General features: G+C 58.2%; 2 protein-coding genes and 1 long non-coding RNA gene across 6 annotated transcripts in view; 2 read left to right on the top strand and 1 right to left on the bottom strand.

Annotated features, from left to right (window-relative positions):
- CAPN2 (calpain 2) overlaps positions 1-3,765 on the top strand; it is a 36,854-nt gene extending 33,089 nt beyond the window's left edge. Inside the window, exons 19-21 of the mRNA XM_043568087.1 lie at positions 1,104-1,220; positions 1,499-1,557; positions 2,901-3,765. Of these exons, the coding sequence (XP_043424022.1) occupies positions 1,104-1,220; positions 1,499-1,557; positions 2,901-2,924 (200 nt within the window). The 3' untranslated portion in view covers positions 2,925-3,765. The remainder of the gene's footprint in view (positions 1-1,103; positions 1,221-1,498; positions 1,558-2,900) is intronic.
- Positions 3,766-4,456: 691 nt separating this feature from the next.
- LOC122475956 lies at positions 4,457-5,892 on the top strand. Its single transcript, XR_006295343.1, has 2 exons — positions 4,457-4,646; positions 5,328-5,892. It is a non-coding gene; the product is annotated as an uncharacterized LOC122475956 (long non-coding RNA).
- TP53BP2 (tumor protein p53 binding protein 2) overlaps positions 5,780-13,983 on the bottom strand; it is a 54,151-nt gene continuing 45,947 nt past the window's right edge. For all 4 annotated transcript variants that reach the window (XM_043568084.1, XM_043568083.1, XM_043568085.1 and 1 more), the window contains 5 exons: positions 12,525-12,662; positions 11,709-11,842; positions 9,135-9,301; positions 8,577-8,776; positions 5,780-6,445 (listed from right to left, as the gene is read on the bottom strand). In XM_043568084.1, coding sequence (XP_043424019.1) covers positions 6,404-6,445; positions 8,577-8,776; positions 9,135-9,301; positions 11,709-11,842; positions 12,525-12,662 — 681 coding nt within the window. In that variant the 3' untranslated portion in view covers positions 5,780-6,403. The remainder of the gene's footprint in view (positions 6,446-8,576; positions 8,777-9,134; positions 9,302-11,708; positions 11,843-12,524; positions 12,663-13,983) is intronic.

Here is a 13,983-nt window from a genome sequence, read left to right on the forward strand (position 1 = left end):
TGTTTTCTCCCTTCCGTCCGGCTGCGGGGTACGCCAGCGCTGGCCCCGTCCCGGCTGTGGGGCACGGGAGACTGTGCTCCGCACCCTGTGGAGGTCGGTGACCGTGAGACAGAGCGGGTGCTGCTTTGGCACAAACACGTCCTTTCCGTTCCCCTTTTAAAAGCTCCCTGGTGAAACGCTCTGCCCGCCATACCTTCCTGAATCGACGTTTCCTCCGAGAGGCTGGCGGGGCGAGCGGGCCCCCGGCCCTTGCCAGGTGCAGGGCTGACACGAGGGTCTCCGCTCCCCTCTGGAGTGAGTCCCCCACGGGCAACATAAAATCCCGACACCGAGACCCCAGATACCTGGATTCAGCGAGAGCCACCTCCCCCCACGCGGTCCCAGTGCGAGGGGAGGTGCCCCCCGCCGCGGGGCCTTCCGGACTAGGACGGCAAGGCACCCCGGTCGTGTTCTGGCAACGGGTGGACAAAAGGAGGGAGAGATGGGGCCCCCCCCGCCGTCAGGCACACGACCCCCTGGCAGGACTGAGTCACGAGCCCTCAGTGTGCTGCAGGGGAGGCAGGAAACATGGTCCTGATTTCAGGCAGCCGTGGCCCAGTGGAAATCCTGCCACGGGAACAGAAATTATCGCTAATCTCGGACAGTCTCTGCCATGTGCATCCAGGAAGTTAGTCTCCAGGGGATTCAGAGCTAAACAGCCGGGAGAGGAAGCACAGGGAGAGGTGGCCACGGGGACGGGCCACAGGGTGGGGGTGGGCCACGGGGACAAGGATGGGCCACGGGGACGGGGGCGGGCCGCAGGGTCAGGGATGGGCCATGGGGATGGGGATGGGCCACGGGGACAGGGACAGGCCACAGGGTCAGGGATGGGCCATGGGGGCGGGGACGGGCCACAGGGACAGGGATGGGGACAGGAAGCCTCATGGCAGCCTGCGGGGACAGGCAGAGCCAGGTGAGCGGTCAGAGTCGGGAGCAAGGGTGGGAGCGGCGGGTCCCCAGGCGAGCACCAGGGGATGGGGCGGCGGCGACGTGAGGGCCACGTCTGTGGCACGGGCGCCGTGTGACGCACACCCTGAGGCCGCGCCCTCTTCCTCCGACTTCAGGCTTCAAGCTGCCGTGTCAGCTCCACCAGGTCGTCGTTGCGCGCTTTGCGGACGACGACCTCATCATTGACTTCGATAACTTCGTCCGGTGTCTGGTCCGGCTGGAGACGCTGTTCAGTGAGTGGCCGCTTGGGGAAAGGCCCGTCCCAGCTCTGCGCTTGGCGCAGGGGAGGCCGCCTGGAAGGGCGTGTGTGCGCCGTTGACTGCGCAGACCCTTGTGGGCGGAGGGAGGACCTGGTGACTGAGCAAGGAGGAGGAGGAGGTGGTGTGAGGAGGAGGAGTGAGGAGGAGGAGGAGGAGCGAGGAGGGGGAGGGGGAGGAGGAGGGGGAAGGGGGGAGGAGGAGGGAGTGCTCACCGGGCGGCCCTCCTCCCACCCCCCACCCCCCTCCCTCAGGGATATTTAAGCAGCTGGATCCCGAGAACACTGGGACCATCGAGCTCGACCTCATCTCTGTAAGTCAGCCGCTCACAAGGCACCGGGAGCTGTCACGGGTTGGGGGGGGGGGGGCAGGACAGGGACCCGTGGCTGTTGGCTTAAAAAGCTCCACCTTGCAAGTGTGGTGGCCGTGGGAGGCGGGCCTGTGAACGGGTGTGAGGTCCCACCACAAACGTGCACACCCTTCCCCGCACCACCCCCCCCCCCCCCCCCCCCCCGCCGACCCTCGGGCCCCGGGAGACACTCCCGGTTCCTCCTCCCACGCAATTTGCCAAGCGCACACGCGGGAAAACGTCGAGGGGAAAACGAAGTGCTTGTTCACATGAACGAGAGATGGTGGTCACGTAAGAAAATTCTCCTGCATGAAATTCAAGTGGGTTTGGGGAAGATGTGTCCTTCTTAGACCAGATCTACTTAAAATACTTCCTGGGCAGATTACCTTATTCCCCCACCCCCCGCCCCGGTTAAAAATTCCATCGAAAATACATAAACTTGCCGTAGAGAGTTACCGAGCTCCTGGTCCGGAGCCCCAGCAAGGCCCAGGGGACCGTCAGTCCCAATGCAGCGGGCTGACCGGTCCCGTGAAAAGCAAAGTGCAAAATGTCCTGTCACCCTGGTGCCAGAACGTTCTCCCCTCCAGGAGGAGGGGCACGCCCTCCCGGTCGTGGCCTCACGTTTGCTGTCAGGGGAGCCGAGCTCGGAGCAGCACAGGCTGGCGAGGGCCGGTCAGGGGCCGGTGCCCAGGGGAATGACACGGTCCCATGCTCCAGCCAGGAGCAAAGTGACAAGGGGACAGGTGTAAGGGACTAGGGACTCCTGTCCTTGAACTCTGACCCGGGGGAAGCCAGAATGAAGTAGCTTTGCACCTGCTATGATGCATTATAAAGGACCTTCAGCCAACTGAGAATACATTTTAGCTGGCTACAATGACACTAGGTAACTTCTAGAACGAGGCTGCAGTCTCAGTCTCGGCCCCGGCTGCACGATGCACCAAGGGCAGCTTTGCAGAAGCCGGGGCCCCGGGCCCGGGTCCCGGACCGACTGGAGCAGAGTGTGACCCAGAGCCCCCACTTGACCCCCAGTTGACCGAGGTCGAAAGCACTGGTTTCGGGGACAGCCGAACTAATGTTCACCCGACCTGGAGGGGCGGCAGGAAATGCCGCGTGGTCCGGTCTGTCTCGTGGCCGTCGGCCTGCGAGCCGGGTCGTGCCGCTGACCTGGGCCGGGCCAGGCTGTAGAAGTGGGGAGGAGAACCCGCGAGTCTGTGCCCCCATCCCTGTCTGCTCCAAGTCGTTCTTCCAGAATGACCGTTAGTTCTGCACAAGGTGTCTGAGCTGACCGGCTGTCTTCCTCCTCACAGTGGCTCTGCTTTTCAGTCCTCTGAAGTCCTAACTGATCTGCCTGAAGACAGCCAGCCGAGGACGAAGCCCCCACAGAGAAACTTTTTATCTGGACCCCAAAATGACGGGAACGTTTACCTAACCGATGAATGGCTAGAGCTGAAAATAAAGATACTTTTTGAGACAGGTCTCACGTTTCACAGTAAAAAAGATCTGCGTATCCTGGTATTACATGCAGGTGACTCACTCCATCCTGGGTTAGCTCAGAGAAAACCTTCCATCTATAAACAGGTCCACGGTTTACTTTCACCCACTTGCCCGCTTATGGCAATATCCAATTGGAGAAAAACACAGGGAGGTATTTTTAACCGCTGACCAAACACGAAGTCAGTCTCCAAGGACACGAGGTCCTTGCTGGGAACATTGAAAGTAAATTCCCGATTAACAATGCAGCTGTGGCATTTGCCAAACAGCAGTGCGCGTCCCTGGAGTGAAACGGAAAACAGGAAGCGTCGAAGAGTGACAGGCCGGGCCAGCACGCACACCTCCGTCACGTGGTTGCAGAGAGAGCCAGGTTTTATGTAGAACGGCCCGGTGACCCGTGTGTCGCAGAAGATGCTGAAGCCACGCGGCCCTCGGCCCGCTAACCGAAGCGTGCGCGAAAGCAGGTGCCTGGTGTCCGAGCCCATTACGGGAAAGGACAGGACGAGCCGTTCGTGGCCGGGACGTCGGCACCCCCGCGCTTGTGCGTGGAGCCGGGAGGGACACGGGTGGGAGAGCTTGAGCCCTGCTTCACCCCGGAAGACGCGAGCCGCCCTACACACCTACCGCCTTGTTGCCTTACTTCCTGCTGAACGTGCTGTTAATAAAGAGTGACCCAAGCGGTCCGGCGTGCCGTGCTGTCCTTCGGGGGCCCCGCGGCGGGCGGTGCGCCCGGGTCTCGGCCTGTTCCCGCTCCGACAAGGTCACCTCTCGTTTCCCACTCTTGAGAGTTAAAGGCAGCTTGGAACTACGCAGTTTCTTAATCCAATTCGGAGGCTCTCAAGTGTCCACAAAGTAGGTCCGGCTCTCCTCTGCCGCCCCTGGCCTCCCCCGAGGAGGCCCAGGCAGGTCTCTCGGGTGTGGGGACGAGAGAGGCAGACAGGACAGGCGCGTCAGTCACGGGCCTGCCGGTGGTGCCCCTGCGGGAGCCTTACGACCCAGGAGAGGTGTGCGACGGGCCGGGCCGGGCCAGCAAGCGCATCTCCCAGCCTCGTCCAGTGGGGGCTGGGCACACAGGAAGGGGAGGGAGGCGCCTTCCCAGGTCGCAGAGGCCCACAAACCGCTTCTGTGCCGGGGGCCGCCCGCAAGGCCCCCGGCTCGCCACCACCTGCCCTGCTCCCTGGTTCGTCGTCACAGCAGAGGAAACAGAGACAGAGACAGCCAAGGGCTCCGCTCCGCTTAGCTCAACCCATTTAGAAAAGGACTGGGGACAACGACCAAGCACCTGGGTTCCCCAAACAGGGGAGCGCTTGTCATCGCCTCCCTCACGGCGAGAAGGTAGACGTGCCCCCGCCCCCTTTAAAAGCCCCACTTCCGCGGTTTACAAAAACCTAAACTGCGGCCGTGAAGATGCCTCACGGGGCCACCGCGTCTGACCCCGGGGTCCTTCCCGTGGCGGCCCCGCGCCCACAGCACGACAGACGCCACAGCCAGACCAGAAGCGTCTGCGCCCCCCCGACCCCAGACCCTTCTCTGTACCTGCAAACCTTCCCCGCAGACCTCGGGTAAGACGTAAACAAGTAAAAACCAAAAGAGAAAACACGTCGTGGGTATAGGGCTGAGGGGACAATGGATGATCACGGTTCACCAGCAGGTGCACGCAGAGGCCGCTGTGGAGGGCACGGCCGGGTCACGGTCGCTTGGTGGCCAGGAACCAACCCAGGTGTCGCGCTCGCTTCCTGTCGCTTTATGCGCTTAAAATCACCCATCCCCGGGGGCCCGGCGCAGCGGGTGATCTCGGGGTCGTGGAGATCACTTAAAACTGTCCCCTAGCGGGGATCCCCCCGCGGCTCCAGGACCAGCACCCCCCTCCGTGCAGCCGGACCCAGCGGCAGCCCCTGGGGAAGCCACTCTGTCCAAGGTCAGCGATCCATGCCGTCCCGTCACCGCAGCGCCCACCGGGGGCCCACCCCACAGCCCCTCACTGTCCTGGGGAGCTGGGGGGTCCGAGGCCGGGGTGCGGGACCCTTCGTGGCACGCGTGTGGCCGCCCCCTCGTGGTGACCTCACGTGGGGAGGGGAGGTGGTCCCTTCCTCCTCCAAGGACGCAAATGCCTTAGGGAGGGGGAACTTAACCTGGTGACCTCACGTGAGCCCCACCTTCAAACCCTGCCAGGCGGGGGACAGCAGCAGGGTGGTCCTCTGGTGTCCAGCCCTCGGGGTCACCGCCTTCTCTGTTACCCGCAGAGCGCGGCCTGTTGGCTCTTCCCCCGCCTTCTTGCTGGAACTGAGCTGCCCACAAACAGGCCGGGATTGCGCGCAGCCGGTCCTTCCCGCGTGGCTCCTACTCAGTGACCCCACCACACAGAGCCACGGGCTCCGCAACGACTCACAAACCGGGTAACGGATCACAAACAATGCAGACTCAGTCTGAGTTCTTGTCCGGTGAATCCCTGCACACAGCACCACGAACACCAGACCCTTCCTCTCGCAGAGGCGTGGGGACGGGGCCACCGGCTGTCCCCGTGGCTCCCGATCAGGGCCACCGCAGAGCTCACCAATTTCAAAACCCAGCCGTCTGTAAGAACCTCACTCCTCACTGCAGCCACACGGCCGGGGAAGAAACCGCTACTCTCCCAACAGCGTGGGAGCTTCAACAAGGCTTTTCGTGACACAAAGAACAGAAACCAGTAAAAAGCTTAGAGTCAAAAAGTTTAATTTTATTACAATTGTTTTTAAAGTCAGCAACGATCTTGATAAATTTCATGGTTAAGTCTATATAGCGAGTCTCCAATTTCCAGGATACAAAAGACAATAAATATAGATTCAAATCCCCCTAAAAACCAGATTCCACATTCAGGTAGCTGTGCTGTGGCTCGGTCCCAGGATTCCTTCCACACGCGACTCCGAAGACGCTACAAACTCCTACACGAAGGGCCGCCCACACCCGCCAACACGTGGTTCTGAGCGTGTGGCCTGTGTCCCAAGGTCCCGGGGCCGCCTCCACGGCTCTGGTCCTTCCCGGTGGGGCGGGTGCAGGGGACGCGCCGACCAACAGCAAGCAGGTGGGACACGGAGCCCACGGAGCGGCCCCACTTCTCTCTCAGACGAACATGCTTCCCCAGCACAGCACGGCCAGTTTATCACGCCGAGGTCCCCCTCGGAGAGCCAACTCCCCACATCCTTCACCTCCCTCCAGAGCCCAATCCAGATGCCTTCCAGTGACGTCGTCAGCAGTCTTGTGAAATGTTTGCCACAAACAATCACGTCACTTCTCCTTACTGATAACAGGTGAGTTCTTCAGAAACTAAAACTCCGTAGTTTCAGGCCAAGCTCCTTTGTCTGGGTTTAATTCTGGGGTACAGCTGCAAGAGAATGGAGAAATGATTTACATGCTGCAGAGACAAAACCTCGAGTATGGGGTCTGGTGTCACCGGAAAGAAACGAAGAAAAGGACTCTTTCTGCACGTGAGGCACCCAGCGCCGCCCCAGGACACAAGATTCACACTCGGCACCTCCCCTGCAAAGTCACAGGGGGTCCCACGTAAAAATGCAGGTGGCGCTGAGCGCCGGCCCCACCCGCGCGGCCTGCAGCTTCCCGAGCGGACGGGACAGATCAGGGTCTCCTGTAACCTCACTGACAACAGACCCGACTCCGTGACAGGAGACTGAGCGACAGGATGCCACAGACTCAAAGTCTGCCGATTTCAGGGAGGATAAGTGGAGGTTTTTGTGTGGGGATTTTTGTGGTTTTGTGTTTTCTAGAACAAGAGCCGGAGAGAAGAATGGAAGGTCCTGAAGCCACGGGTGAGCCCAACGAGTCATCCAGCTGGCGCAGTAAACAACCCCCTCCTCCCGCCTACACAACGGGAAAAAGGGTTTGCTGAAAGAAAGTGGAGTCAGACTCCAGCCAAAACTGAAAAACGGGTGATCGACACCACACAAAAGATGATTTTTCCGAGAAAACAACTGGTCAATACAATTTTCTAGACTCAAATTTGAACCGCTGATTAAAAACTCAACATTTACGTGAGTCCCTTTTTTCTTTTAAACTCAAAGGAAACCAAAAAAAACGTTACTTAGAGGCAACTTCTACCCCGGGGAGACCTCCAAAAGGCCGGGGTGAACACGAACGTCTCCGACCCAGCCTGACGCGGGCCTCCCGAGGGCCGAGCACCTGGGCCGCGCGGCCTCCTCTGTTCAGGAGTCACAGGACCGCTTGGAAAATCACAACAAAAGGTTCCAATAAGCAACTAGTTCCGAGAGGTCTTCAGAGGCAGGAAACGTCAAAAGGTAGAACCAGCATTTGCTGCTCGTGTTCGGCAGGGGGGCGGCTGCAGAGACTCCGTCGGGCTGGACAGAACTCTGGTCGGGTCACTGGAAAGCTCGTTTAAAGGGCTCCGTGGCCCGGGCACCTCAGGTAAGCATCTGACTTACACTCAGGTCATGATCTCACGGTCTGGGAGTTCGAGCCCCGCATAAAGCTCTGTGCTAACAGCTCTTTGGAGCCTGGAGCCGGCCTCGGATTCTGGGTCTCCCCCTCTCTCTGCCCCTCCCCCACTCACGCGAAGTCTCTGTCTCAAAAAAAAATTTAAAAAAAATTAAAAAAAAATAAACAAAGGGCTCCATGGCCAAATTCACTTTAACTTTCATCAATTCTTTGTAATTTACATCAGAATCACATGTGTGAATATGATCCAGGCTCAAAGGTTTACTTAATGATAAACGTTGTGAGCAGGGGCAGCAGTCGGGACACACGAGGTCACCCACACGGCACACGAGACACGGGAGCCGACAAGAAGGGTCAGGAGGGGGCGCGGGTCGGAATCCAGGCAGCCAGGTTCCGACACCACGGTCACTCGGCGGAGTAACACGGGGCAGCGGAGCGCTCGCACCCAGAGCCCTGGCTAGAGACCCAGACACCGGAGCGGCTCCGTGCCGCTCAGCCCGCGTGGGTCCGACCTGATGAAAACCCCCATAAAAACCTCTCCCCCTCGCTGCCCATCAGACGCCTCAACAATCTCACGAGGTGGTGGCCCTCCGGTCCCTCCCGCCACGCCCAGGTGCAGGGGGACTGCGCGGAGCCGCGCCGCTGACCGTCGTCACCTCCCCGGCCGGGCTCTTCCACCTTCCCACGTCGGTCCTCTCCTCGCTCTCCGTTATCTGTCCCGCCCTGGCGCCCACGGCACTCAGGTCGGCAATGCAGCGTCTGGAAAGCGCTACGCCCCCTCCCTTCTCTTGCCCGCTCTCCCGGCCTCCTCCCTGCAAACGCTCCCGAGAGCCCCCTCCACCTAAATCCAGGACAGAAGGTGACTCCTGCCCGCAGTGCCCTGCCCGGTCCAGCCCCGGGTCCCGTGAGGAGCGCAGGAGCTCCGAGAGCACGGGACCCTGACCGTGCCCGGTGGCTCGCCAACACGGAAAATGTGGCCGGACGCGTGAACCCGCCACCGTCCAAACGTGAGGATTCGCCGTCGCGCGCACAGAGGACACACTTACCCCCAGCAAGTTGCGGGGCACGTAGCCCTCCTGGTCCTGCAGGCGCGCCCACCACCACTCGGTCTCCTCCTCGTCCTCCCGCCGCAGCACGGCCAGGCAGTCCCCCTCTCGCAGGGGCAGCTCGTCGCCGTGCTGAGGCTCGTAGTCCCACAGCGCGTACAGGACCCCTTTGTTCATGATGCCCATCTTCTCCTGCACTCCTGAAACCACAGGGGAGCCAGCGGATCAGGGCCCGACGCCCGACGCGCCCCCCACCCCCCGACACCTCCCGTCCCAGGTGCCCCTGGCACGGATCCCCCGCGTCTGACTGCGCGGACACGCCTGGGCCGCCGGGCCCACACCCGGAGCCTCCCTTCTCTGAGTCTTGGGAGAGGCCCCCTGGAGCAAGCACAGAAGCCGCATCCGTCCCTGCCTCCGAGGCCGCCCTGTGCTCAACGGCCAGGACCGCGCACGACACACAAACGTTTCCCCGGATGCTAAAGCTACTTGGCAACTGCACCCTAGAAACTCCAGGCAAAGGGAGGCAGTAACCCCACACTCGAGCCAGCTGTCGCGAACCGTAAAGGAACTGTGAGCACTGGGCGTAGCCCTCCTCCACCTCCTCGCACTTGTCGGCGGCGGTCTGCGTGTCGCTGTAGGTGGTGGCGAACACGGCGGCTCCGGACTCCACCAGGAACTTACACACCTGCACGTTGTTGCAAGAGGCCGCGCAGTGCAGCGGGGTCCTGGGGGGACACGAGGCAAACGCGCTGGAGGACCTTCCCGTGCACACCATGCCCACGGGCTGGGCTGTCTGCCCACAGCGTTCCAGACTCCACGGTCTGGGCCTTTCTCCTAAAACCTCTTACACACGGTTTTAGAAATCAGTTACACCTGGGGACGCTTCAGTGTGTGTGTGTGTGTGTGTGTGTGTGTGTGTGTGTGTGTGTGTGTGGCGGGGGGGTGGGGGGGGGGGAGTCATTTGGTCAAGCGTCTGATTCTTGATTTCGGCTCAGGTCACGATCTCACAGTTCGAGGCTTTGGGCCCTCTGTCGGGCTCTGTGCTGTCAGCGTGGAGCCTGCTTGGGATCCTGTCTCCCTCTGCCCCTCTCCCTCTTGTGCGCGCTCTCTCTCTCTCTCTCTCTCTCTCTCTCTCTCAAATAAACTTAAAAACAGTATCAGTTACACATGGACACATGAACCCGCCGAAGACCGACAGCCACAAAGGGACATGTTGCATACAGGCCACACCGGGCGCCCAGCAGGGCAGCGCGGAGGGCCAGGGGAATCAAGGAAATGAGTGAAGGACAGGAAATCCGTGCAATCGTCTCAGAAAGGGTCGGATGTGTTCTGGAGCACCTGCCTAGTTAGTGCCAGCCTTAGCGCCCGGCCGTGCCAGACCAGAGGGCACGACCGTCTTTGCGGTATAGGCCTGCACTTGAAACATGGGCCTTTACGTGTTCCCTTGTCGTTACCGCTTCTGAAGAAATTAAGGTGCACACAGAAAACTACCTTTCCTTAACGGCTGTTAAAATCCAAGGTGAATTTTAATTGGTAAAAAAAACCCCAAAACACCTTGGTAGTTCAATGCAGACGAGAACAGGGACTGTCAACCGCACACGTTTCAGTCTGTTCGGCAGCTGGCCGGCAGGGACTCACAGACACCATACGGGGAGTCCCCTCCAGCACCTCAGATGTCCGCAGCGAGCGCTAAGTGATCCAGACCCACGGAAGAGGAAGAGGACCCGGCGCCGCGGCCCAGCTCAAGCGTGAACTGGAGGATGTGGACCAGGCCCCGAATTACACAGGTTTCATGCTTTCACCTGTTTCCTCTCTCCCCTCTTTTTATTCCTCTCGAGGGCACAGTCTCTAAGATCACGTATTCCCCCCACCGCTCACTTTGGTATTACTGCAGATTTGTTAAGTGTGTGGTTTTAAAAAATGAAAAACTATACATAAATTCCTAATGAAAGGGAAACGAAGACGTTATGACACATTAAGAACTTGTTTTGGGGCGGGGGCCAGCTGGCTCAGAGGAACGTGAGACTCTTGTTCTCAGGTCGTGAGGTCAAGCCCCACGGTGAGCACAGAGATCACTTAAAAAATCTGTTTTGCTTACGGCGTAAAGTTAAACCAAAGAATTATGCTAAAATACGTACGCGTACGTAAGCTTTAAAGGAATATACTTAAGAACCACTGATGCTGATCTCTCTACGTCGTGGGGTACGAATGGCTGATCTCTTCCCATTTCCCTTTTTTACACACATTTTCCACAGAGCATACACGTTACTTTTATAAATGTAGTTTTTAAAAACCGTAACCACAATGCTTTGGAACAAACACCCGGGGGATGATCTAAGTGTCGAACAAGAGAGAGAGTCACTCCTCGCAACGTAGGGCTATTCTGCACCTGTGTGCACGCACGTGACATGCACCTGTGCACGAGGTCAAGCCGACGTCATCGTACAGCGGCTTACCACGTTATCAGAAAAAGAAGCTATAAAAATACCTGCATAAGTATCTTCACGTGATTCCAGGTTTTTAAAAATCCTATACGGAGAAAAACAAGTCTTCTTCCAAAAAAAAGCCTATCATAATTTAAAATTTTCTTTTCCCAAAAAGAAAGAAAGAAAAATTACACAATTTACTCTCCATTCTATTACTGTTACCGGGCTGACAATATCTTATCAAGACCTTTAACTCGTTATGTAACAATCCATTATCGCATGAGGAACACTCATCACTTATAACAGTCCCTCCTATGCTTTATGCACATAAAACCATTTCACAAAATGCTCCACAAAAAATGGATTCCACGGTCACGTGTATTTGGGAAAGTCTACAGACCCGACTCCCTCGTGCAGACGTGCAATGGACAGCGGTATATTAAAAACGGAGGTTTCACGGGTGAAGGGACCTTGCTTAAATCGGCATTTCTCAAACTCGCTCGAGTCCACTAACTGTGTGCGGCTGTGACATTTCCTGTTTTTATTACTTAATTACTAAACTCCAACACTCCACGTGCCCCAGAACGGGAACGAGAGGGGAGTCTGGACACGAGCCGTGGCAGGACGCACGCGGATGCTCCCACCACCCGGCAGGGCCCTCGCGGTGACACCCTGAAGCCGGGGCGGGGGTCAGCGAGGACCTTACCATCCGTCACTGTCTGCGGCATTTACGTTCACACCAAACTGCACCAGGAACTTCACGATTTCTGTATGGCCCGCGCACACGGCATTGTGAAGGGCGGTGATGCCCTCATCATTCGGCAGGCTTGGGTCATCAACCTGTGACATCGAGAAGAAGGGTGACTGTCACTCACACTTCTGTCACCGTTCAGATCACAATCCACCAGCTGTCCAGGATCAAGAGAACAGACGCAGGCTCCTGGGGTTATTTTCCGTCACAATTAAACCTCGGGAGCCAGGAAAATTCTACCAAGAGCAAGTCTAGAAACGAGGGCGGCGGGGAAGCCAGAGTAAGCAGGCGCTCACTATAAAAAGGCTCTTGCCCATGAAGAGGGGCCGGAAACTCTACCCTCAGAGCCACTGATGTTTACTTACCCTCCGACTCCCACCACAAATTAGTGTCCAAGGACAAGGTGCACTTGCCATGGAATGGAAAACAGGCCAACTAAAAATATTTCAAATAGCAGGCTTCTGAAATAAGGCCCACACCTGCAGTTTAACGCTGCACGGTCCTGACCCACACAGGCACGACCATGAACCCTGTGCGGTCCGGACCCATGCAGGCACAACTGTACAAGAGGGTGGAGATCTCCCAGAGGAAGACCAGACCCCAGAGGGCCCCCAACTTTATGTCACACCTTCCACCGGCACAGCCCGTCCCGGGGCGTGCTCGCCGCCCCCCTTCGACACCTCGCCCCGACCCCCACGATTTAAAGATGCAATTCCCCTCTCTCAGATCGGAGATCCGAATGGGACAGAAGGTCGTATCATTAGACGGTACCTCATAGATAATTCTCTGCACGAGGTCAAACTCCCCCTCCAGAGAGGAGTCCAGGAGCAGGGCCAGGGGGTTGAACTTCACCCTCATGCCATGGGCGATCCTGTCAGAGCCAGTTTTACGTAAGTTTGTCCTTTTGCCCTGCAGAAGAAAGGTGTGAAGTCAGGGCCCTGGTCTCAGCGCGGAGACCGAGGGAAGGGGGGAGCGAAAGGGGCTTCACAAACACACACTTGGCACATTTTGTAGACACGTAACATCATCCAGACACGGACGTGAATCGTAACATACAGCTTAACGAACGAAGAGGGAAGAACTGAACCGTGCCCCGTTCGGGTGACCCAAGACACCACGGCTGGAGCTAAGGGTGTGACGTGCGATGGCGAGAAGGCTGCTCTGCCGTTGGGTCGAGAACTGGTCTTTGGGTTCCCCTTCTATTTAGTGCGAAAGACCCCACAGACTGGGCACACAGTTCTCTGGGCGGACATCGAACGAACGATCATTCGTGAACTCCTCACGAGAACCCCATTACCCCCTTTTACAGATCAGGAAACAAGGCACACGGCCAGTAAACATCAGGGCTGGAATTTAAATCCAAGCGATCTGGCTTCTTCAACTCCCTCCCTTTTAACCGTTTCGTAACAACAAACGCCTGCTTCGGGGGAGAGCGGACAGAATTAAGGAAATAAGAAATATGATCATCTGCCTTAGATACCCTGGGAAGAAACCTTCCGGTCTTAAAGCGCCGTCACTGCCGTCTACTCACAAGTCTAACTACACTCCGAGATACACGAGTAAGCTACTCAAGCCCTTCGACCGTTAATAAGCCAGACTTAAAAAACACACGGCGAGTTCGCAAAGACCAGCCCTAACACCGCATACAGTAAGTGCCTCGCACACAGCCAGCAAAGCGGCAACTTCGCGGAGGTGCGCCGTGCTGCACACACGCGGCGCGGTTTCGGGGTGGACAACCACGGCGCTGCGGAAAATGTGCGGCCATCACTCCACTGACGCGCGAGGACTAAGATGTCGTCTTGGAAAAGGGAAGTGTGAACGTTACGTGACCGTGACGCGCAGCGCAGGGGCCGTGCGGGGCAGGGGCCCTGCGCCCGCTCGCGAACAAGCAGACACAAGCTGCCCCGGGTCACTCGAACCCAAGCAAGAAGGGGATGGCTCTCCCGGGACAATGGTCACAGACTCCTGAGCAGAAAGTACGACGCGGTCACTAACCGCGGTCTCCTCCGTCCCTGAGAGGACCCATCATTTTGACTGGATGGCTGGCGGGGTGGGGGGGAACGGCCAAACCAGGTGTGAGACGTCTTTCCTTTCCGCTGTTTAACTCCAGCTGCAGGGAACCGCACACCAGGCTGAGTAGAGTGTGGGCTCGAGGTTAACCTCCGACCGCAGTCGAAGAAACAAGCGTGGTTTGTATCGCAAAGAACCGAACTCTGATTCTTCACAGAGA

Source organism: Prionailurus bengalensis, chromosome E4 (genome assembly GCF_016509475.1).
Source record: "Prionailurus bengalensis isolate Pbe53 chromosome E4, Fcat_Pben_1.1_paternal_pri, whole genome shotgun sequence".
In the NCBI taxonomy this organism is placed as follows: Eukaryota; Metazoa; Chordata; class Mammalia; order Carnivora; family Felidae; genus Prionailurus; species Prionailurus bengalensis.